This window comes from Pyricularia grisea, assembly GCF_004355905.1.
Source record: "Pyricularia grisea strain NI907 chromosome Unknown Pyricularia_grisea_NI907_Scaffold_4, whole genome shotgun sequence".
In the NCBI taxonomy this organism is placed as follows: domain Eukaryota; kingdom Fungi; phylum Ascomycota; class Sordariomycetes; order Magnaporthales; family Pyriculariaceae; genus Pyricularia; species Pyricularia grisea.
The window spans coordinates 1,518,578-1,542,360 of NW_022156718.1; the positions used below are offsets into that span (position 1 = coordinate 1,518,578).

The window sequence follows — 23,783 nt, forward strand, 5'->3', positions numbered from 1 at the left end:
AACATATTTGGTTAATTTTATACGATTTTTTAAAATAAAAACCATAAAAACGCATATTAAATTAAAATTTAATTTATAATATTTTTGGTTAATAAATAAAAAAATAAAAAAATCGTGCTAATAATAAAAAAATAAAAACAAAATTACGAATTATTTTGGCTTTAATTATAAAATCCTTTATATTTAAATATTTATTTAAAAATTTTACTAATAAAACTTTACTATGGGGACTTTTTAAAAAAATATTTAAATATAAAAAACTTTAAGTATAAATTCAAAAAAATTCGTGATTTTGTTTTTATTTTTTTATTTATTAACCAAAAATATTATAAATTAAATTTTAATTTAATATGCGTTTTTATGGTTTTTATTTTTGAAAAATTGTATAAAATTAACCGAATATATTACACACTCAAACTAGAACTTTGAATATTATTTGAATTTTAATTTATTTAACGGATTTTATCTTATGTTTATTATATTTTAATTCGAATTTTAAACAATAAAAATAACAAATATATGTTATCTTTAATATTGCGATTATTATTAGCGTTACAAATATATATATTATACCATTGAAAAGCGGCTTTTTGGTTTTATATACGTACCAAATTTGGCCTGTATCGGGTATTTGGTTGGATTGTTATAAAGGTTATAACAGCAAAAGAGAGATGACCACTTCAGGGCCCTGACCACTTCAGGCCCGCCCGGTCTAGTGCCGGTGCGTACCCCCTTATAGCTTGTAAAATAGCCGTGTTAAACCAATTGGCTGGTACGGTGCGTACCAGCTTTTGCACCTTTTTATAAGGGTGCGCGGTATTACTTTTCTTTAGTCGACCAGAGCTAATAACAATCGGGTGTGAAAAAGGCCCCAAAAGTCGGTAGCTCCAGGGTCTTACACGGGCTTCCTCCCTTAAAATGGCTTGTGCGTCTTTCCCGGTGAAAATTTTATTTAACATACCGATTTACACATCGAATAATACATGTAATATTTAAAACGTGGGATTATCAAACTATAACCCCTAACTAAAGATATGTAAAGCTGATATATTTTACCCGCCATGCGATAAATTTTGCAACTTCATCTGTTTTATTTTCTCCGTTTAAAATGGAACTGTAGCGGTTAGGTGCTAATAATGGCTTCACACGATTTAATCCCTGTCATTAGCGATTTCTCTTGTACAGAATTTGGTTAAAAATAACCGCTTCAACGTACGTACTGTAACAAATAATTATTTCGAAACCGCACTGTAACAAACAAGTGTTTTATTTTTTTATAAAAAGGGTGTGACAACTTTATTATAATATTGAGATTTCACTTTTCTTTGTATATATCTTGTCAACGTTTCTGCCTTGTAGTTATTAATTTTCTTCCACACCAATGTGCCCCTTTTAACAACACTCTTTTCTCCTTTTTTCTTTTGAAAATACAACAAAGCGGCTTAAGTGGGGTTTAAAACTACTATCATCCCCACAGAACTACTTGCAACCTTGCGAAAATATGCATTTTACAATTTATATTTTTATCAGCATTTCAGCCACCGCGGCCATGGCGCAACCGCTACCCTTTGGCAGTACTGTCTCAAACACCTCTCCATCAAACTCGACTCAATCAAAAAGCAAAGACGGAATGGTATGCGACACCGACTTGGGCCAAGGCAAATGCCAAAACGGAGCATGCGTACTGCCCCCCTTGGTTGCATTACAGCCCCAAAATTCCATCTTCTGCTCCTCGCGATAGTTACAAGAATATTTCCTTAACGTTGGAAAAAGAGAAACATTACCTACCAATTGTGGCTTTGGAGAAAGAGCAATATATTTAGGGTTGTATTACATAGCACCTACGACGTTTTAGCCGACACCCAATCTACTCCCATTTTATACCCACAAAACCTATGTTTGTACCTGGTACTTTTTTGGTATCAGAATACCCTTTATTTTGTTATATTGTGTTACCGATCGCACCGATTATACAATTCCTATCAACAGTCCATTTATATTTAAGCACTCCACGACGAAGTCAAACCCCACAAAGTGCGCCCAACAATCCAAAGAAAATAAACTTTCCAGAAGCCAGGGGAAAAAGTACAAGAGAAAAAAAAACACTCAAGCAGTGACTTTCTCAAAAGAACACAACTCCGTCTTCCTGATAACAGTTTCAGCCAGAGCCAGAAAGGAACCACTACTCAACAGATCCAGAATCTGCAGCACGGCCCCAAACTCCCTCGTGATCCAATTCCGGATCTCAATCGAAACGAGCGAGTCCAGTCCGTAGAAGACTGTCCCCTTGCTCGGGTCCAGCTCCTCCCGCGGCAGCATCAACACGCCGGCCGCCTTTTCCAGCAGGGCATCCACCACAATGGAATGCGCCTCTGAGTACGACGCAGCCCTCTTCAGTGCGGCGCCGGGCGATATGCTCGCTGCAGCTGCCGCGCCGTCCCCACCCTCTGCCGCCGCCCGCAGCTCCTTCACTCTAGCCCTCAAAGGTGCGAACTTGGCATCTTGCGACCAGAAAGTAGTCGGTGACGACGGGCTCAGCCTCAAACCCGTCAGCACCTGCCCGCCGCTTGCCTTTTGCGCATCGTCACCGGCGACGACGGCAGCTATCAGCGCCAGGATTTCCTTCTCGGATATGGCCTCCCCACCGATTTGCTTGAGGACCTCCTGCTGGCGCTCGGCGTTCTCGGCTAGGTAGCCGGTGTCGCTGACGGCGGCGAGGTCGAGTGACGCGGCGGGCAGGCCGAGGGCGCGGCGGTGGCGCACCAGGCTGTCGAGGAAGGTGTTGGCGGCGGCGTAGGCCGCCTGACCCTGGTTGCCGATGATGCCGGCCACGGAGCTGAGGGCGATGAAGAAGTCGAGCTGGTGGTTGGTGAGTGCCGTGTGGAGGTTCCAAGCGCCCGAGACCTTGGAGCGTACTACGCTTTCCCATTGGGGGAAGGTCATCTTTTCAAAGAGGACGTCCTGTGTTGGTGGGTTTGCGGGTTAGTTTGATTCCCTATTGAGAGGGAGGAGGGGGTTTTCGGGTTTGCTTACATCAAGCACCATGGCGCTGTGTATCACACCCTTGATGGGTGGCATGCCAGCAGACGAAATATCCGCAACCATTCTCTCTACGTCTCCAGCTTGGGCAACGTCACACTGAGATACTGATACTCTTGTGCCGTGGGCAGCCTCGGTCTCCTTGATCATCTCAGCCACCTTGGGCGAGACATTTTCGGAACGAGACAAGACAACCAAATGCCTAGCCCCCTTCTCCGCCATCCACTTGATAATACTTCGTCCAATTCCACCCGTGCCACCAACCACAAGATAAGTGGCTTCACTCTTGAACAGTCGATCAAATGTTCGTGGCGAGTACGTCGCCTTGACCACATCTCCCGGCGCGGCCGTCACCAGGATCTTGCCGTGGGCCTTGCCGGCCTGTAGCGTGCGGAACGCCGTCTCGACCTCTGCCACGCTAAAGACTGTGATGGGCGAGATGGGTCGTACGGCACCGTAGCTCATCAACCGAAAGACGTCGTCGAGCAGCCTACGCATGACGTGGGGCCTCTCCTTGGCCACGAGCGTCAGGTCCACCGAAGCAAACGTCGCGTTCCTATCAAAGACGGCCATGCCCAGGCCTGCGTTGGCCAGGATGCTGCGCTTGCCAATCTCGACGAAGCGGCCAAACGGCGCGACGCACTCCCACGTCTCGCGCAGCGCATCGCCCGCCAGCGAGTTGAGCACCACGTCCACGCCGCCCCGGTCGCCCGTGGCGCGCTGAACGGCGGCGGCGAAGGACACGTCGCGGCTGTAAAAGATGCGGTCACCGGGGACGTTGTACGTCTCCATCAGGAACTTGCGCTTGGCGGCGCTGCCCACCGTGGCATACACGTCTGCGCCGACCATCTGCGCCAGCATGACGGCGGCCTGGCCGACGCCGCCCGCCGCGGCGTGGATCAGCACCGACTCGCCCTTGCGTAGGTTGGCGACGTCGAAAAGCCCGTAGTAGGCGGTGGCAAAGACGACGGGCACGGTGGCGGCGGACTCGAGCGTCATGTCGTCGGGGACGTGGGCTGCGCTGGTGGATTTGCAGCGAGTGTAGGTCGAGTAGGCGCCCTCGGAGCTGGCGCAGACGCGGTCGCCGATCTTGAAATCTTGGACTGTGGCGCCGACGGCTGCGACGACGCCGGCACACTCGACTCCAAGGTATGGGGAGGGTACCTCACCCATCGAAACCATGATGTCTTTAAAGTTCATGCTGGTGACCTTGATCTCGATGAGGATCTCGTCGGGATTCAGGGGGTTCGAAGGGGTGTTGACCAGGTCGTCGATGAAGTGTAATGTGTCGAGGGCTCCTTTGGTCCCGGCAACGAGCTTGAGTGGTCTGCCTGGCTGGTGAAATGGTTGTGGGTACGGGGCCGTTGCGACGTTGGTGTGCTGCTCGACAAAGGCGTCTAGGGTGGTGTCGTTGCTGACGCGGGCTACGCTGAGGATGCCGTCTCTGGCTTGGAACTCCATGTCTGGGTCGCCATCTTGAACAAGGTCATCATCAGTGCTGGGTCGCTTGCCAAAGACGTGACAGGCAACCTCAGAAATTAGTCTGCTTTCCTCTACAGGGTCCGGACTGGCTTTGCCATCCAAGTCGAGTGTTGCAAACTTCATGCCAGTTTCTGACCGCACAGTTCTTGCTAGACCGAAAATCATACCGAGCCGAGGATCTGTGGCATCGGTGTGAGCCCCTCTCACGACCCAGAGGATGCCCTTGGCGGATAGGATGAGTCTTCGTACGGCGGCAAAGCCTGCATCGTTGATTGTCGCGAGGAGTGGTGGCCCGTCTAATTCTGTGGTGACAATACAGATTTTGCCGGCGTACGGAGAAGAGTCTGATCCTTCTGGGCTGGCAGTTTCGAACGGGGAGGTTGTGATGGATTTTCCGCTGCTGTTGGAAATATGCTTGGAGAGCTGATGCTCCAGGTTTTCTGCCAGGCTGGTAGAACTTTGCTGGGTCGGCGGCGAAACAATGACAATGTTGTCTGATATTGTCCAATCGACGTTCTTTGCCGGAGTCTGTTCTTCCCCGATATCGGCTGCGTCTTTGCCTCCGTTTGTCGTGGGTAACGTCATGACCTGATCCTCGGATCCTGAAGACACTTGCTCGCCATGGAGTGGAACCCAATCCATCTTGTAGCAAAGCTCCCTAGCAATACCTTCGTCGACATGATGGCCCCCTCCGTCATGAATCGGGTCCAGGACGAGTCCCTCCATCGAAATCAACTCTGACTTACCCTCAATATCCGTGGCAAACATGGATATCTTGGTAGACCCGGGGCTGGAAAAGTCTGGATTCCCAGAGCCATACACTCGCATTCTGTCGCCCGGCTTGGAGACGTGACTGCGCAGATCCCCCGAGATGGACAGGCTCTTGAAGAACCGAGGCATGAATAGCGAAGGTATCTTCCCCCTCCCAGCACCAACCACAACCCACGCCGCATGGGTAAATTGATCGAGCAGGGCCGGGTGAATGTGAACGGATGGCTCGAAGCCCTTGGGCATGATCCTTGCCGTATCAGGCACCACCACATCAGCGACGCAGGCCGTGTCGCTGGCCGAGCAGTTCTCCATCGAGCGAAACTCTCTGCTGTATTTTGCAGTTACACCCTCCAGATCTCTATAGATATTCTCAGCAGTCACAGCCTCTGTGCAGCCCTGTGCAATCCCGTGCTTCTTCGCCTCGAAGCGGGCTGCCTCGTCTTCCTTGCCGTCATGGACGTTGTTCACCTGGCCCAGCGCGCGTGGCGACTTTTTCTCAACTCGAATGAGCCCACGACAATGCTCAACCCACTCCCTCTCGCGGCTCCAAGAGAATATGCGGAACTCGTCCCAGATGGTCGACGACTCCCGAGTGCCCTCTGGGTTCGGGCGCATGGTTATGTTGATCTCTGCATCAACGCCCTCCTGTATGACAAACGGCCTGCTGATGGTAACATCGCGAAACACATACTTGTCAATGTTGTGCTGCTTGTCCTTCTCTTGCTCCTCGTCATGCTCCCCGCCATCCTGTCTCTGACCGACCCCAGCCAATATGGCCCTCTGCGCCGCCGCCTCGACCGCCATGCTCAAGTAGCCGGCCATCGGGTACACAATCATGTCCTGCATGACGTGACCCCTAACCCACGGCATGTCGTCAGTGCGGATGATGTTGCGCCACGTCGGCTCCAGTTCGTTGGACCAGTCCGCCAGGCTGCCCACCACATCGCTGCGCGGGAACTTACGGAACAGGTGCTGCCGCCCGATCCGACTCTCGTACCAGTACCGCGTGCTGTGGTCCCATGCGTACTTGGGCATGTCGCTCAGGACCTTGGGCGCACGTGCCGCGGGGACGGGGAAGTTGATAGCGCCCATGTTGAGGGCTCGTCCATGTGTAAAGAGGGACGCTGCCAGGGAGAGTGTGGTGTCGACGGCGTCTTTGTTGCGGATCAGCGAGGAGAGATAGGCAGGTTTCTTGGAGAGGGTGTCGATGGATTTGAGGATTTGCTTGGCGGGGCCTTCGAGGGCTGGGTGTGGGCCGATCTCGACCAGCAGGTTGATGTTTTCCTTGCCTTCGACCGGAGTACACATTGCTGTCAGGGCTTGGGAGAACAGCACAGGTTGCGTCAAGTTCTGGACCCAGTACGAGGTATCGAGGACGGCGAGGTCGCGCACCCTCTTGCCTTTAAGGGACGAGTAAAACTCCACAACATGCTGACCCTCCTTTGGCTTGAGGTCTGTTGCCTTGGGATCGAGCGGCCCGACTGCAGCTCCATACCAGTCCGCCACCAACTCCATATGGTGCGAGTGGTACGCAGTCTCGACGCGCACCCGCCTGTTGAAGAGCTGCTTCTCTTCAATCTTGGCCTGCAGCTCCTCTACGGCCGCCACATCGCCGGAAGCCGTGATGCTGCCTGGGCTGTTGACGCACGCGACAACCACTCTGCGAGCAGGGTCGGGGGTCATGGTCTTGATCATCTCCGAGACCTCATCTGAACCTGCCCCGACCGCCAACATACCACCCTTTAGATCCGGGTACGCCGCCTTGAGCTGCAGTACCGACTGGCCTCTAAAGTACGCAATAGCCGCGCACTCGTGCAGTGTCAACGCGCCAGTGGCATACGCAGCGCCGATCTCACCGCTCGAGTGCCCGACCACGGCATCCGGACGAACACCCCAGTCGCGGAGCAGGTCCACCAGCGCCAGCTGAACACCCGTGCAGCCGGGCTGACTGAGCTCGGCGTCTGAGATCCTCGACGTCTTGGCGTCCTTTTCCGTCAGCTCCTCGACCAGACTAAAGGTGGCGCCGAGCCGAGAGAGGCAGGCATCGAACCTCTCCAGCGAGTCCCGGAACACGGGGTACGACGCCATCAGCTCGCGACCCATGGCGTGCCATTGTGCGCCTTGCCCTGTAAACACGAAGCCGATCCTCGGGGGGCGCGTCGACCTGATCGGGTTGGCGGGGCACGAAGTGAAGCCCGAAGTCAGGGCGGTGCTGTCGGACCCGACGACGGCGTGCTTGTACGGCAGCAAGGACCGCCGCTGGCCAAGCGTGTAGGCCATGTTGGGCAGCACGGCGCTCTGGAAGGCGATGGGCCGCCGCTCGATGTAGAAGGTGATGTTGGCCATTTGCTTGGCGAGGGCTGTTTTGCTGCTTGCGGAGACGACGAAGAGACGTTTGGGCTCGATGCGCTTTTGCAGTGGCTGGTCGGGTTTGGGGGTTGCTGCGGTCTCGGTGGTGGTAGCAGCATCACCTGCGGCGGCATTGTCGGTAATGGTAGACGCAACTGCATCCGCCTCTGGATTCTGCGTGCCAACTTCGTCACCATTGGCGGCGCGCTCTGCCTTTCTTTTCTCCACCAGCTCCTCCAGGCTCAGTCCCTCCTCCCCGGGCAACCTGAAAGGTGCTTTCTTGGTTTTGGTCCTCGGCGGCGCAGCCAAGACGGCATGAGCATTGCCACCTCCAAAGCCGAAGCTGTTGATGCTGATATACTTCTTCCCCCTCGGCCACGGCATGACTTTGCTGGGGATTTTGACACCCCACTCGTCAAAGGGTATCTCCTTGTTGCCCTCCCTGAAATCATGGTTTGGGAGTATATAGCCCCTTTCCAGCATCATGGCAGACTTGATCATACTAACGATACCACTGGCGCCCTCGAGGTGGCCCACGTTGGTCTTTACAGATCCAACCAACAACGGACGCTGGGGGCTTCTGTCCTCCCAAAACATCTCATGTAGCGCCTTCATCTCCAGGGGGTCACCTACTTTCGTCCCGGTCCCGTGGGCCTCGACGTAGCCGCAGTCTCGAGGATCGAGTTCATTGTCTGCGTACACCTTGCGCATCAGATCCAGCTGCGACTCGCCGCTAGGCATGGTGATGCCGTTGGTCCGACCATCCTGGTTGACGCCGGACCCAACCACCAAGGCACGGATGTTGTCGCCATCCCGGAGCGCATCCGCCAGCGGCTTGAGGATGATCACACCCGCGCCCTCGCCGCGCCCGAACCCGTTGGCACGCGAGTCGAAGGCGTACGACCGCCCGTCGCCCGACAGCAGGCCGTTGGACGACATGGCGACAAAGTGGTCCGGCATGACGTTGAGGTGGCTCGAGGCCAGCACGACCAGCGACGAGTCGCCGCACCGCAGGCTCTGCATGGCGAGGTGCAGCGCCGTCAGGCTGGACGAGCAGGCCGTCTCGACCGTGTGGCTGGGGCCGCGAAAGTCGAAAAAGTACGACACGCGGTTCGCCATCATGGTCGGCGCGTTGCCGGTGCTCTGGTGCATGGGCTGCGTCTCGAGGTCCCGAAGGTTGTTGAGCTCGTAGTCGGTGAAGGACCCGCCCGCGAAGCAGCCCACGTTCTTGCCAGAGATGGTGTGCATGGGGATGCCGGCGTTTTCGAGCGCCTCGTACGTGCACTCGAGGATAAGCCGGTGCTGAGGGTCCATGGCTACGGCTTCACGCTCGGTGATTTTGAAGAATGGCGCGTCGAAGAGTCCGATGTCTTCGGTTAGGAAGCAGCCTCCGACCGGGTTGAAGCACCCAAGGCGGTCGGGGTTTGGGTGGTGGTAGCCTTCTTTGCTGAAACGATGCGGAGGGATCTCGCTCCACCCGCTGCGGCCCAAGCAGCACAGCTCGTAGAAGGCTTCAGGGTCAGACACGCTGCCTGGGAGGCGGCAGGCCATGCCGACGATGGCGACGGGCTCGTACTTGGGTCCGGTTGGCGGTGGGAGCTTGCTTTGTCTTGTGTCTTGGCTGGATGGCATGTCTTTGCTGGCGGTTTTGCTTGGGATATTGCCGTTGGTGCCATTGGCTACACCGTTTTTGCGGTGGTGGCCGTTGACTCCATTCGAGCCAGTCCCATTGCTGTTCATGTTGGCGGCCTGGGTGGCATCAGCAAAGTTCTCACCGAGAACAACCCCTTCGACCGCAGGAGGAGCTTCGGACAGAGCTAAAGGCTCATGAGTTGGTGATGCCGGAGTCTCCAATGGTGTACCCACTGGAGAACTCATTGTTTCCGAGGTCGAGGTTTCATGGTCGACAGCATGACTCTCTGGAGATTCATGTCGTCGGCCATTCGTCTCGTCCTCCGGATGCAGAGCGATAGGAGCCATGTTTGCAACCAGAGTGCAAGACAAGTTCTGGAATAAATCCTCCCGTTTGAGTAGGTAGTTGTCTTTTTCTACTCTAGGCTTGCGGGAGACGCTGGTCTGTCGAGACTGATATCTCTAGTGGAATCTGCACTAGGAGTTCTTGGCAGCTTCTCATATCATGAGGCTACATACTTTGACAAAGAGAACTTCTTTGAAAATTGAATAGCTAGCAGAAAGTGCTGGTTGGAATTATTGAACAACAGAGGTACTTGTCACATTCACGAGGAATCAGACTGGACTTAAGTGTCGTGATTGTCGCTCTTCATCCGTGCCCCTTTACTACTTTAGGATATCCGGCTTTTTACCGCCATCCTCCGTCCGTTATCTCAATCTTCCATGGATCGAGACCGAAAAGGTCCTATTCCTCCTTGAAGCACATGCTCCCGAGATTCTCATCCACCTCCCGCAGATCCTTATCTAACCTCTCTTTAGGAACCCGAGCCTTTGAAAAGGACTTTGATCTTCCATACCCAATTTGATATCATTCACCAGCCCGCACCAATCAGGAAATCGATGATTGTCGGCAGTTAAATTGGGTAGGGTATCATATTTAAAGGTCGGCAAGTTCTCGCCTATAAGCTTGCAGGTAGCAGCTACGATAACACTTAATGTGACTATCAACGTATGAAAGACCGTCACATCAACCAAAATACACTATACGGGTGTAACATACCAAACGCGGGAAATTTAGAGTGACTGCATACCGGTTAACACATCCGGAAGAAGTTTATCTGCGTAATTCCCCTAGTGCCTGTCAGACCGGGGAATTACCCGGGTCGGTCCTTTAAGTTTGTTTTTGCCGCCCCAAATTTCATCCCCACATACTGAGACGAGTGACGGTACTCGGTTAATTTGATGCCGGGAGTTATTCGAGGTCCCAGATCAAGCGGGATCTGCATGGGGATGCTCAATGCAACCGACTTATCATGTACAGGATTCACATTGCTTGTTTTGCTTATCATGATGGGATCTTGGCGCGGCATCGTCTCGGGAAATGATATTGGCTTTTACTGGTGTGTCGCTTTCAGCCGAAGGACTATTGCATCAAAATAATAATCCTTGATAAAGGCTTCTGATTTATATTGCTTCTCGGTCAGGAACCACGTCTTCTTATCGCACACCTAGCAGATCTTTGGCTGGTTTTGACACGATACTATTTATGCGTAATTCCCGACAGCCTACAGGACTTGCGGAGTTCCTGGCGTGTTACAGGGCTTGAAAAAGCTAACGGTAGCAAGATTACGGAAAGATCATCTACAGTAGAGACTGCCTAGGTGCTTTGAAATAAATCCAACAGAAGCCAAAAACATGTTTCCTTGATACAAGTGTAACCAGACCAATGCAGTCATATCCTTATCTCCACCCCTTCACCTTCAGGCTGATGCCTTTCTAAACATCAAGGCAAAAACATCCCTCCACCACCCTACCCACCCCCTGAGGACAGTATAGCCTGCCAGGACCCGCGTGTACCGGTACACAAATGTCTCGCAGTTCTCATAGTCGTGGGCGTAGCACTCCCAAGCCGCCTGGCTACCGGGCCAAACCCCACCCCTCCCCGTGTTCGTCTTTCCCGGCTCAATCTCTACGATCCTCGCGCTCTGCCCCTCCTCCACCCCGAGGTCCTCGACCTTCATCCGCGGCCCCACAACCGCAGCCCTGCCACAGACGTCCTTGACTGCCATGAACCGCGTTGCGGCATCCACCACATCCTCAACCGTCGCCTTGCCGCCACCAGCAAGCAAAAACATGACCCCGTTGGGGACCATGGGCGTATCGACAAAGCATGGCATGAGCATGTTGACGCGGATGCCGCGCCAGAAGCACGTCACGCGCAGGCAGCGGAAGAGCGCCGTCACGGCGTGCTTGGACGCCGTGTACTGCGGCGAGCCCGTCAGCGGCATAATGCCGCCGATGGAGCCCATGAGGAGGATGTGGCGGTCTCGCTGCTTGTGCCACTTTGTGATGCGTTTTTGTTTGTCCTCTGCCGTCTCACCATTTCCTGTCGCGTGAGCTCCCGCTTGCTCATCCTCATCCTTTTGAGGGGCTGGGTTCTTGAGCAGCCAAAATATGGCCAGCTGGACCGTGTACAAGACACCCGTGAGGTTGACGTCCAGCACTTTTGTCTTGGGCGGCGGCGGCGCCTCCCCGTCCAGGTCCAACGGGTCACCAAAGTTTCCCGGCTCGCCCGGCTTGCCCGAGTCGTGCCCGATGCCCGCGTTGGGGACGACGGCGTCGATGCCCCCGGTCGGGCTGGCGCGCACCGCAGCCTTGAAGAGATCGACCTGGCTGTCCCAGTCGGTCACGTCGCAGTGTTGGTAGTGATGATGCGGGCTGCCCGTCGTGCGGCGCAGCTCGGCAACCAGCTCCTCGCCGCGCTTGTCGTCCAGGTCGGCGACGAAGATGAAGGCGCCGTGCGAGGCCCACTCGCGCGCGAATGCGGCGCCTAGACCGGATGCCCCGCCGGTGATGAGGATCACTTTGCCGGCGACGCCTGACTTGTCGAACGGGGAGGAGAAGTCTACCGGGGCCATGGCGCGGATGAGGGCGGCGACGTGGTCGTCGCCGACGTCAACACTGCCGCCGATGGTCTTTTCTTTGGTCATGGTATTACGTTGAGTGAGTGAATTGGGGATTTAGTGGTAGAGCTGGTATTTGGGGTCTTTGAAAGGTTGTAAAAGAATAAAAGGAGCGTTTCTTTTTCTCGAAAAAAGGTGTTGGAAAATCCCTAAGATCTGGCAAAAAATATCAAGGAGAGTAAAACATCAGCTTCGGAATTTAGCGTGCACAGAGTCTTCCATGACCTCGGGATTAATTGATATGTGGATGAGCATTCATCAGTCCACAAACATCATGGCAGGCTTCATTTCTTGTCACAAGCTGCAAAAAGGACAGCATTCGCAAAGCCTCGGAGCAACAGTATCTTTCACCGTGGCCCTATCTAGCCCAAAAAGGAACATCCTCAAGCTTATCGATGCGCAACTCCGCGCAGTTATCATGGCCGGAACAAGCTGAGCATCTGCGTGTTTTCCTTCAATAAAGTAGCTCACCAAATCGCTCGAGAAATCCCGATCCAGGAACCGACATTGGTCTGCAGCATTCCAGATTTATCCCCACTCCCGGATATATTGCCTGCCCCGTTCCTGAAGTTAATAAAGCTCCGATGACATTTCGGTGGGGATCTCCCGTGTTGGTGGGTGTGATAGCCCCTGCTTTGCTATAGTGGTGCGTCGGTATATTGTGCGGCTGCCATGTGACGGATGCTATGTTTGAGTATGCCGCATCACAGTGCCGGATGTCTGCGTGATAAGGAGCCGCAAGAAAATTGATAAGTTATGTCGCAGATAAAGCAAGATGCATTCACTATGATATCTTCTCAACAAAACAAATAAAAAAACCAACCGGCGGCTAAATACAATATGAACCAGGTACAATGCGCGCTTCCGTTCTCCAGTGCAATATACGCTGGATTTCCAAATCAACCTGTACCACCCAACAATGGAAAAACAGCAACAATTCTTGCAAAAAGAAAAAAGAAAACAGACAGACATCTCTATGTTATCCAGGTTCCCCAATACCGGCTGAATCATTACTATCCTCCGGAGTCCACTGGCCACTTTTGGAACGCCAGACCAAGCTTCAGCCTGATTTCTCCCGTTTGCCCAGTGCCGCCAGCCAACCTTCCAGGTGTGCCGCTACCCCTCTCCCTATCGAATCCTCGACTGCACCATCCTGCCAGCTCAGCCCGACAGATAGGCCCTTGCCCTTGACGCTGATGGTGCTGATGTTCAAGGCCCGGCCGACCACCTCGGCGCAGGTAAGGAACCGTGCCCTGTCGATCGCCCAACGACCGCCACCTCCACTGCCATCCAGAACCCCGATGTTGGTGATCATCCAAGACGACGCCCGCGGCTTTTCAGCATGGACAATGTGCTCGGTCCGCCAGTCACCCACAAACTTCATTATACCCGATATAGTGTCCGTCATGCCCGTCGAGAGGCAGTCGTTGATGTCCTGCCGCACACCCCGCGCGGCATCCCAAACCGCCTCCAGCAGCTCCGTCGGCAGCTCGGGCACGGCCGTGGGTGCCGGCGACTGCGTGAGGTGCGCCTCCTGGCTGACATCGTCGGTTCGCTGCGTCGTCTTGGGCAGCCGCCTGCGGATCTCGGCCACCTGCCGCCTCCCGAAGCGGTGCTTGCACGGGAACACGTAGTTGGCCATGGTCTCGTTCGGGTCCATCCACTCGCTTTCCGTGCCTTTGCCCTCGGATTGGATGAAGCGCCGGGTCGTGATCGGCGTCTCCGCCCGGAATGCGACTTGCTTGGACTCTGGTGTATGGAGCGCCATTGATGTGAGCGTCAGGGCGTGCAACAGGCCGGTCAGCGTCGTGTCGTGCTCCCGACAGAGCTGGAGAACGGCCGACAGAGGCCCCTGCGCAAGGCCAAACTCGGCATAGTGCGTCTTGAGCGGCCCTCTCTGAATCGGAGCCCAATGCGCATAGGCACAGTTCATGGAATCGGGCGTCAGCCACCCGGGCGCTTTCTGCTCGATGATCTCCTTGAGCAGGTAAGGTAGTGTCAACTTCATGTCGAGCAGTTTCTCGTCCGGTTGTGGGAAGCGGCGGGGGTCTACGGATGCCGAGACCGGGTGCGGCCAGCTATCTTCTGGTCTTGAGGCGGTCACCTGCGAGTCTTGCATCTCTGCATCGCAGGCGTTGAGGTGTCGTAGCAGAAGCGTGTGGAAGATCTTTCCGCTCATGCCGTCCATGTTGGTGTGGTTCCAGCTGAACAAGACGTCGAGATAGTATGACCCGTCGGCAGCCCGTCGTCGAGTCGCCAAGATCCTCCAGCCAGGGCGCGTTTCGAGGTGGTCAAACTTGGCATCTAGCAGGAACTCATCCTGGACATTTTGCGACTCCTGGTCCTCAGTCTGTACTACATAGTTGATGTGATTGGCCAGCTCGATCTTCTCAAGTTGGACCCAGTTGGGCCTGCGGCTATTTTCTCCTTGAAGTCCGACTCTTAGTAGAGGGTGTTCCTGAACGACTTTGGCCACAGCTCGAACGAGCCAGATCGGGAGGACACCATCATCGGACCCGGCGCTGCTGTTTTCGAGGATTGCCGAGACTCCTGGTCCGGTGTAACTGCATGCAACCGACGTGCCGGCATACAAGTCCAGAAGGTGTAGAGCTGACTGGTACTGCTCTCTGCGGCACGGGACAAGGTTTCGCACGTCAGCGGGAATCAAGGAGGGCTGAGGCTCGCCAAATGCGAAAAGCGCCACGGGTGGCTGAGGGTAAGAAAACATGAGAGTTCGCACTTACATGTGACCAAGAGGACGGATTACTGTTTGTCCAGAGCCTTTGGTGGCTTTGGGCTTTGAGGTTTTCAAGGCAGTCATTATGTACGTATGCCTTGAATTGATCGGGTAGATATGTAAATCAGAATAATGAAATGCAGCAAGTAATCTTTGCTATGCGTGACGAGACTGATGAAGTAAGTGATGAAACTGCTGAGCAAACAGCCAGGTCGTCAAAGATGCACTGAATGATTGAATTGAGAGAACATATTACATCACGGCTGGTGAAAGTCATACTGGATATATATACACACGAATTACATGCCTATCAATCGAGGGGATACTATGCAGCGTATGTTCTTGGGCTACGCTTCGGTGTCCGCGTGCAGTTTTGCCGTCTACATTTTTTGGTTATGCTTCGGCGTCCGCGGGTCAGCAAGGCCGAACACCCTGACTGCCCATTGTGGACACCATGTTCAAGTTTTGGAGTTTCGCACCAAGCTCGCCTCCGTACCGCCTCTTGCTCACGCTCAAAAGAGTATGTTGTTGGAACAATCTGGCATGAAATGAATGGCATGATTATGCAAGATTTCTAGAGTTGACCATTGACGCGGGACCGAAGAAGAGAGTAAATTGGAATATCCTTCTCCACAGGAAAAGAGTATGGGGTTGTGGTGTAGTGTTGGCTGACTGAGCGAGCTATGGCCCATTATCTGTTGGGGATGACTCCACTGTAATCCTCCACTCTGAATGCTGCTAGCCTGCTAGGGTCGGCCCTGCTGAATACGTTCGTTACACGTCGATTTGTGCCTTGGGAAGCCTTACGAAGTAATTGCGTATACCCAGTAGTACCAGTTTTAAAGCAAACTAGAATTACTAGGGCTGGCGTTTAGTTCAATGTCTTCCATTGTAACCGAAATTCATGCGATTGATTGATTGTTGCAGCCAGGTGTCCGCGGACAGCCCTACGAAGACGAGGAAGACGAACAAGAAACAAATTAAAATAACTTCGGAGCCGAGACCGAGACCAAAGTGGCTGTGACGTTAGGTGGCTTAGCTTACCGGCTTACTCCACGTTAGGTCCACATCCCTACAGCCTCCACTGGACTTTTGCAGAATTCCATTCTTGCCTGGGCAACTGGGCTAATTGTGCCGCAAAGTCTGAAACTAACTCTTCTTAATCACGAGACCAAAACAACCACCGAGACAAATGTCAGATTGACTTTTATAGCAGTTAAGATGTTGTCTTTGCCTTTGGTATAGTAAAACATATTCCATTGCTGCAATAATGTAGTCGCAACAAGGATTGATTTTCCTACGGTCAAATAGTGGTACAATACATCCCAGTCAGCCAGACATTCGGTGTCGGGTACCTCACTGTAGGTAAGCACTTTGTCGAATAGCCCTGCCTAACGGTCGCGATCGAGTGTCAGACTAACCTACCCACGTCTCACCACACCACCAACGCTCACTAGGTACGCAGCGAGACAAAAAAAAAAAAAAAGAAAAAAAAAATCCGGGGATGCTGCGCCCTTTCTTGAGTGCGATGATGATCCCTCTACGGGACGGCGGCGAGCTTGTGGGGATCTGCACATGAGGTGTAGTAAGGCCGTTAGTGAGAAGCGCGCAGCTCCTCCAAGACGATGTCTATCATCGCTCTCAACTCGCTCTTCTTATATTAACCACGCACCCTTTCTTTTGCTCTCCACAGTGTTGTAGGGATGCTTGCTAGAAATAAAAACAACTATTGTATTTGCATATCCTGAAATCGATCATGGACATCTAATCCCTGTAGAACAATAGAATTGTTTTATACTATTTTTTATACACCTATTCATCTAGCTTGTTGGTGCAGTCGCTCACAGACACCCGTAGCCATGCGACTCCTCAACATCCTGCTCGTCGCAACCTGCGCCAGCGCCCTCGTCATCGATCTCAACCCGTCAAAGCTAACACAAGAGCAGGAAAAGGCTCTCGCAGCTATCACGGTGCAGGAGGACCCGAAGCCCAAACCTGAACCGACCAAAGAGGAGCCGAAACCAAAAGAGGAGCCGAAGAAGGACGAGCCCAAAAAGGACGAGCCTAAAAAGGACGAACCCAAAAAGGACGAGCCTAAAAAGGAAGATCCCAAACCTGAACCACCTAAAAACGAACCTCCCAAACAGGAACCCCCAAAGAGCAACCTGAGCGGCGACCAGCAAAAGGCCCTGGACGCGCACAACGCCGCGCGCGCCGAGGTCAAGGACGGCCAGAAGCGGGACCCGATGCAGTGGGACAAGGGCCTCGAGGACGCGGCCCGCAAGTGGGCAAAGCACCTGGCGGACCGAAACCAGGGGCTCGAGCACGCCCAAGACCGGGACGGCAAGGGAGAGAACCTCGCCGGGCGCATCATGGAAGGCGACGCCATGGAAAAGGCCTCCAAGATGTGGATCGACGAGAAGAAGGACTACAAGTGTGGCGTCAAGATACAGACGTACATCGACAATGGCAACTTTGGCAAGATTGGCCATTATACACAGGTCATATGGCCAAAGACCACAAAGGTTGGCATCGCTGTCGAGGGTGGTTTTGTTGTCGCGAGGTACAGCGAGGCTGGAAATATGTAAGTCTTTTTTTCTTTCATCGTCTTCCCTTCTTGCCATGGCCCCTTTTGAGCCTATGATATGCATGTTTTTGATAGGCTAACATATAAATTTACTCTACAGGATGAGCGAGGCTGCATGCAAGGCTTAATCAAGGGCCAGTAGCTTGATTCTTCTACATAAGTTTTGTTTTCAGCGTTGACGCAGATAAATATCGAGTGCCTGTGCCTGGAGTTTCTGGGTCGCATTTGTCCTTCAATTCACGACTGACTTCTTATATTACTAATTTCTTTTTTTTCTTCTCACTTCTTTTCTTGATATTAGACGGCCGATCGATACTCAATTCATTGTAAATAGACTTGGATCTTTTTCCTTAGAATTGTCATTTTAACCCAATGCATCCTGAACAAATTACACTTCGCATGTTGACGCATACTTCCACACTCGAACGGAGCTGACAAGCTACAAAACAGTAAGCAGTATTTAGCAGTCGCTCAAATTGAGCCAAGAAAAAGCCAATAAGCGATACACTAACGGACCCTGCAAAAAAAATCATAGTAAGACGGTAAATAACAGCACACAGAATATCGCCTGCGCCACCCAGGAGAAAGGCGATGCTGCCCGCACCACCATGAAACAGTAAACCATGCACCCCTCTTTCGCATCGCGAAAAGCTCAAACGTGACAGCGACTTCATGTCGCCATAGACCAAGCAGCAAACAACGCCCTCCAAATTGGCTACTGGCCACCTTGTCAATCCACCGTCCCTCCTAGAGTGAAACAAAACAATGGCCCTGCGAGCTCGCTGCTACCCGAAAGACGAGCCACCCTCACCGCGATACCAAATCCTCCACGCAACCCAGCGCAACGTATTCGGGTTCCAGCGAATCGTCTACCTCGCCGGAAGCATGCCGGTCACCGGCACTGCCGACTGGCGCGAGGCCCTCGTCGGCTCGCTCGCACACGTCCCTGTGACCTGGGTCGACCCGACAAGACCTGAGTGGGACGAGAGTTGGCGCGAGGACGATGACCATGGGCCGTTTCGCGAGCACGTGAAATGGGAGATAGAGATGAAGGATCGCGCGGATCTCGTCATCGTGCACTTTGGCGCCTCTTCTAGACCGAGCGATGGCCTGCTGGAGCTGGGAATACTCGCCGGCTCCCGAAGGAGGTGCAAGGTCGTCTGCGAGAGCGGGTACCAGAAGCGGGGGGATGTTGTCATGCTCTGCCAGCGGTATCAGATTGATGTTTTTAACACCGTCGATGCGCTCGCGAGGAAGTTGATCGAGAGCGACTTGAAAGGGATTCAATGAGAATTGGTACTATCCGATGTTCTCTGAAGCCGCTAGGGGTGAGTGTGACGGCGCGGGCATTAAGGTGAAGCGCGGTTGTTGCCAGCGGCCTTGGGCGTCTCGCGGGTGCAAATATCTCATGACCAGGTGCTCCGAGGGTTCATAGCTGGTATCGATGTCATCCCAGACTTTGGAAGGGCCCAAGTTCAAACCCGCGCAGTCCGTGTCCTCATCATAAACGATGGCGATGCATTCCGATTCCTGTTCTTGGCTTTGATGGTTATGAATCGGGACAAGCTGCCAGAGATGGTGTTTCTTCGCCGACGCAAGTGAGGAAGAGTCGCCAAGGTCAGGAAAGCATTTGCATCCCGTATACCGTATGACCTGCGTCTCATCCCAGTAGTATTCGCAAGGTCGGGGGCTCATAGCATTCATGATGAGCTTCTTCAGACTAGGGAAGCATCTGATAAACCTAGGAAGCATGTCTTCCCTGCAGGTAGTGGACCGCAACCCTTCGAGACAGGTACAAGCATCCGGGTTGTGGGGTGCACCAATGGGGTATTTGGTGTATTCCGGGCTGAGAACATCGTCATCGTCAAAGTCATAGATCAAAGCTAAGTTTTGGATAGCCTGGAACGCAGAGAAGGGTTCGGAAGTCATGGACATGATCTTGGGAAAGAGGTACATGTGATTACGGATAAAGCGAAGGCAAATGACATCAAGTGTGCTGTTGTAGCGGCAAAAGCCAACCCTATTTCCCGTCTTCTCATTCACATTGGCGGGATCGTCGTTGGAGCTGATCGAATTTTCTCCGAAAAACTCGAAGCGGAGGATGTTTGGAAACACTTTGAGCACTGTCTTTCTCGATTCAGCACAGATCTCGCTCAATATGCGACGATCAACCGAGCTGGCAACTAGAGCTGGCTCCTGTGTAAAGTAGATGCCGAATATGGGTTTGATCGCCGTAATGTCCTTGTTGATATTGCTGCTTTGCCATCGCGAGCATCTTTGGTTGCTTTTGGCAAGGTCAAAGGTGTACAGCTTCGGGCGTCTATCGAGACATTCGAGCCAGATCATTTGCCGGAGCTCAGGTGGAAGAGATGAAAATGATGGGGGCAGTGGCAATTGCAGACTTGGAGACGAGGAAGGAGCTCTTGTTAGCAAGAGTGAATCCATCTTGGACCTGATGTTTCTTTCAACTGGAGTCGTAGTGTTGGGAGAAATCGCAAGTTGGAAAGTTCTGTGTGAAAAACGGAGATGGGATAAGTATAGTTGAAACTGGAGAAAATAGGATAGGAAAGGATAGGAAAGAATAGAGTGGAATAAAAGATGATTTTCAGGGGACTGCAGAATCGACCAGATCTAGTCTAGACTAGTCTAGTCTAGTTCTAGATTGCTGGACATGTCAAGGTGGCTAAAACTTCAGTACTAGTAAAGACAAATTGAATATGGTTTGCAGATACCTGCCTATTGTAACTAGGTAGTATGTACCTAGGGCAGCAAGTCACAATATAATTTTGACTTGCGTGTACCCAACGTATGTAAGACTTTTTGCAGTTAAACCCAGATGGAATTCCAAGCTAGGTAGGGATGGGAAACTCGAACCAAAACAAACCGGACCGGACCCAAATTAGCTTGATTTAATTGGCCAATGGAGTCGGAGAATCGCATTCAAGTGGGTTCACTGGATTTGCCAAGGGTCTGATTTGTGTTCCCCGCAAAAAGCCACCAAGCACCGACCAAAGACCCCTCTCCGCCGCCACCCGCTCCAACCAACCGACAAACACAATCACTGTACGACATAGCAGCAAAAAGCTGGATGTTTTGTTTAAAATACACCCCGAAATTTTAGCTGTAACCCACATGTTCTAGATTCGTCGCTGCAGCTCCAACTAGCTCCGTCAAACTTTGCAATCCGCTTCGCATAGCTCCCAATCATCATTTGCTTGATTGATCCAAACATTACCCACAGCTCTGATATTCCCCAAACCTAGCCATGGACGACCAGTTCAACGTCAGGACGGACGACGACTTGTTCCTCGACGACTTTGAGCCCGTAGAGTCCGAAGCTGTCCCATCTGCGGTCGCGCCCGAGCCCCAAACGCCAATCGATTCCTCCCCGTCGGCCACATCGGCCCCCGAAACCCGGCCAACCACTTCTGAAGCCAGGCCGCCAAATCCAACCCCCAGAAAAGCTGCCTCCACCAGGCCGCCTCACTCCGCAAGCCACGAGCCTCGGCCACGCGGACAACTCGGCCAGTCGCGACATGCCCCAGCCGCCTCCTCTCCAAACACGCGCGGTGGACGCGGCCAGCGCGGCCGAGGCGGGGGCGGGGGCGGGATGGGCAAGCCGCACGCGCAGGCGGTACAGCAAGCGACCAAGCCCGAGCCCGCAGAGGTCAACAGCGCCGTCGCCGCCGCCGCCGCGCCCGAGGACAGCAGCAACGCGGCAGAGGGCGCGACGCCCTCCGCTACGGCCGACGAGGATCCCAACGCGCCGCCACCCAACGCGCCCACGGGCCCAGCGGCCGCGACTGCCGCAACGGGGGGGCAGCAGACTCCCGTCAAGCCGGCGTCAGTGACGTCGGAGGCGCGACTCAAGTCCGGAGCGAACCCGCGCACCAAGCTTACGGATGAGGAGCTGTCGGCCAAGATGGCGGCCATGGCGGTTGCGTCGGCCGAGAAGATGCGGCGGCACAACCAGGCCCAGAGGGACGAGCGGGACCACGAGATGGCCATGGCGCGCAGCGCTGAAGATGCGCGCAAGAGACGCGCGGCGGAGCAGGAAAAGCGCCGCCAGGCTGAGGAGGACCGGCAGAGGCTCGAGGACGAGAGGGCTAGGAACCGGGAGAGGAAGCTCAAGGCTATGGGCGCTAAGGACGGAGCCTGGGAGCAGGAGGCGCAGCAGGAGGACAGGAGGGCGTTCACGGGAGGGGCCAACGGCGGAATCAGGGGGTCTAAGGGTCTCCATTCTGGCAGGCTGGGAGGGCTCCAGGGTAGTAAGTATGCCACTGGAGATGGCGACGACTTTGCTGAGGAGCGCGGCTACCACAACCACCGTGTTGGTCGTGGGGGAGGCCGAGGACGCGGCCGTGGTGGAGATTTCGGTGGCGGAGGTGGTGGGCGCAACGGTCAGCAGGTTTCCAAGCCGGCCATTAACAACGAAGCCGAGTTCCCGCCGCTGTCGACAAACGCTGCACCTAAAGCATCGGTGGTGGACGCGGTGAAGAAGAGCGAGACCCCGGCCAAGATGTTCTCGCCGCTAGCGCCCAACGCTCGGTGGGATGACGAGGTTGAAGCTGAGGACGCGAGAGCAAAGGCTGAAGATAAACCGGCCGCATAGGCCCGAGATATACCGACTATACAAAAGCGAAGGTCAACAAAAGGTCTTTTTGTAACCAAGAAAGTCTTGGCCTACCTATATAGCGATGTTCTACAGAGTAAGATTTGTACTTTTTAGAACTAGCCCGGGCTGACTGTTGTTCGCTAGGAAAGAATGACTGTCAGAAAAGCGATACCACATAGTAGTATAAAGGAGGGGGGAAAAGCATAATTAGAAAACCCGGGTTCACAGTTGAGTGAAACCATAGTACGGCCTACCAAGCTCACAAATTATGAAAATGTGCCCCTGGGAATGTGCCCCAAAACAACAAATCAGCTTAGGTATCGCTCGTCCAACCCTTAACGCCTATATCACATGTTTCCATTAAACGCCAATACAGCCAGTAGAACTGGGAATAACAAGGCATACAGAGTGCCTTACCACCTCCGGCCACGACCCCCGCGGCCCCCACCACCACCACCGCCATAGCCTCCTGCCCGTGGCCCTCTGGGACCCTTCCAGCCATCGTCATAACCTCCAGGCCCCGATTGGTTGTGGTCGTCCAACGGCATCCTGCCACCGCCTCCTCCCCTCGACCGCAACTCTTTGGGGAAGGCGTCGTACGTCTTCCGCATCTGAGCGTAGCCGAGATGCATTTTGCCGTAAAAGTGGTCCGCCAGTCGTCGATCGTTGTCGAGGCGCGATAGGTACGCGCCACAGACGTCGCATACCTGCAGCTTCTGGTGACCCGAGGGCCCGCCCGTGTCGGCGAGCGCGCGAAGCTCCTTTTCCCGCTCGGCTTTGGCCGCCTGATTTTGACGTACGCGCACGTACTCATCTAACGCGAGAGTTACCTGGCCCGACTCCCCTAGGATTTCGACTTCGACCAGGCCGCAGTTTATCGAGTTTTGGAGGTCGGATATCGTTCGTAGCTGCGAAGAATCATAGAGTGTTAGTAATCAATCTCCCAGGATAACCAGTCTGGGCGGATATAGTTGGTGGATTCCTGTGGCTTACAAGAACGTTCGTTTGCCTAATTTCGTCAGGTGTTTTCTCCAGCCTCCTCTGCGCCGCATCTATCCTCCTGTTGCACTCGTCGATATACTTTTGCAGGTCCCGCATGTAGTCGTACTCAAAGCCCATTTTTTGTCGCTCCTTCTCCGGGAGAGCCTCATACTCCGCCTTGAGCGCCTCCGAGTGTACTTTTGGACAAGGTCCGAGGTCTTGTCGTGTGTTTGTGAAGAGGTCGTGAGGGCATGTGCCGGCTACGTAGGACCGGCAGACCTTGGAGTCGGTGAGAGATACTTGAGCAGGGCGTGCGGCGATGCCACCGCCCATAAGTTGCTCTACGAATGTGCATGTTGATGTCAGCTTGGCATGCAAGATTGGGAAGATGGAGCAGATGGGTGCTGTGACAGGGCTTACCCAGGAGCTTTCTCTGCTCCGCCGCCATGTTTGCGATGGAGAAACTTCTGAGGCGACTGTTGTAACAAGCGGCCGGAGTTGACTACAGATGTTGACGGTCCTCAATGAAGCTGATCTCAGTAGGTGAATTTCGCAGAGGGGCGCCACCTGAAGTTGCGTGGTGTCGAGCGCTGTTAAGCTGTTGAATTTGCTGCTGCGACCAACTAC

The 23,783-nt window shown here is 53.5% G+C and overlaps 10 protein-coding genes across 10 annotated transcripts; 4 read left to right on the top strand and 6 right to left on the bottom strand.

Annotated features, from left to right (window-relative positions):
• Positions 1-2,106: 2,106 nt before the first annotated feature.
• On the bottom strand, positions 2,107-9,621 carry PgNI_07155 (uncharacterized protein; the record flags this gene model as incomplete). Its single annotated transcript, XM_031127171.1, has 2 exons — positions 2,107-2,961; positions 3,034-9,621. 2 exons carry the CDS (start codon positions 9,619-9,621, stop codon positions 2,107-2,109), a joined length of 7,443 nt encoding a protein of 2,480 aa, XP_030980631.1.
• A 397-nt stretch (positions 9,622-10,018) lies between these two features.
• On the bottom strand, positions 10,019-10,643 carry PgNI_07156 (uncharacterized protein; the record flags this gene model as incomplete). The annotated part of the gene is made up of 3 exons (XM_031127172.1): positions 10,019-10,102; positions 10,150-10,264; positions 10,432-10,643. 3 exons carry the CDS (start codon positions 10,641-10,643, stop codon positions 10,019-10,021), a joined length of 411 nt encoding a protein of 136 aa, XP_030980632.1.
• A 390-nt stretch (positions 10,644-11,033) lies between these two features.
• Positions 11,034-12,263, bottom strand: PgNI_07157 (uncharacterized protein; the record flags this gene model as incomplete). Its single annotated transcript, XM_031127173.1, has 1 exon — positions 11,034-12,263. One exon carries the CDS (start codon positions 12,261-12,263, stop codon positions 11,034-11,036), a length of 1,230 nt encoding a protein of 409 aa, XP_030980633.1.
• A 731-nt stretch (positions 12,264-12,994) lies between these two features.
• On the bottom strand, positions 12,995-15,492 carry PgNI_07158 (uncharacterized protein). Its single transcript, XM_031127174.1, has 2 exons — positions 14,981-15,492; positions 12,995-14,863 (listed from the first exon to the last, which is right to left on the bottom strand). The coding sequence occupies exons 1-2, from the start codon at positions 15,055-15,057 to the stop codon at positions 13,297-13,299; spliced, it is 1,644 nt and encodes a 547-aa protein (XP_030981037.1). The 5' UTR covers positions 15,058-15,492; the 3' UTR covers positions 12,995-13,296.
• A 1,340-nt stretch (positions 15,493-16,832) lies between these two features.
• On the top strand, positions 16,833-18,017 carry PgNI_07159 (uncharacterized protein; the record flags this gene model as incomplete). The annotated part of the gene is made up of 2 exons (XM_031127175.1): positions 16,833-17,557; positions 17,661-18,017. The coding sequence occupies 2 exons, from the start codon at positions 16,833-16,835 to the stop codon at positions 17,686-17,688; spliced, it is 753 nt and encodes a 250-aa protein (XP_030981038.1). The 3' UTR covers positions 17,689-18,017.
• A 308-nt stretch (positions 18,018-18,325) lies between these two features.
• Positions 18,326-18,850, top strand: PgNI_07160 (uncharacterized protein; the record flags this gene model as incomplete). Its single annotated transcript, XM_031127176.1, has 1 exon — positions 18,326-18,850. The coding sequence occupies one exon, from the start codon at positions 18,326-18,328 to the stop codon at positions 18,848-18,850; it is 525 nt and encodes a 174-aa protein (XP_030980903.1).
• Positions 18,851-18,859: 9 nt separating this feature from the next.
• On the bottom strand, positions 18,860-20,005 carry PgNI_07161 (uncharacterized protein; the record flags this gene model as incomplete). Its single annotated transcript, XM_031127177.1, has 1 exon — positions 18,860-20,005. The coding sequence occupies one exon, from the start codon at positions 20,003-20,005 to the stop codon at positions 18,860-18,862; it is 1,146 nt and encodes a 381-aa protein (XP_030980902.1).
• Positions 20,006-20,396: 391 nt separating this feature from the next.
• Positions 20,397-20,701, top strand: PgNI_07162 (uncharacterized protein; the record flags this gene model as incomplete). Its single annotated transcript, XM_031127178.1, has 2 exons — positions 20,397-20,413; positions 20,506-20,701. The coding sequence occupies 2 exons, from the start codon at positions 20,397-20,399 to the stop codon at positions 20,699-20,701; spliced, it is 213 nt and encodes a 70-aa protein (XP_030980904.1).
• A 124-nt stretch (positions 20,702-20,825) lies between these two features.
• On the top strand, positions 20,826-22,172 carry PgNI_07163 (uncharacterized protein; the record flags this gene model as incomplete). The annotated part of the gene is made up of 1 exon (XM_031127179.1): positions 20,826-22,172. One exon carries the CDS (start codon positions 20,826-20,828, stop codon positions 22,170-22,172), a length of 1,347 nt encoding a protein of 448 aa, XP_030981298.1.
• Positions 21,340-23,761, bottom strand: PgNI_07164 (uncharacterized protein). Its single transcript, XM_031127180.1, has 3 exons — positions 23,577-23,761; positions 23,169-23,497; positions 21,340-23,083 (listed from the first exon to the last, which is right to left on the bottom strand). The coding sequence occupies exons 1-3, from the start codon at positions 23,602-23,604 to the stop codon at positions 22,589-22,591; spliced, it is 852 nt and encodes a 283-aa protein (XP_030981295.1). The 5' UTR covers positions 23,605-23,761; the 3' UTR covers positions 21,340-22,588.
• Between the last annotated feature and the right edge of the window lie 22 nt (positions 23,762-23,783).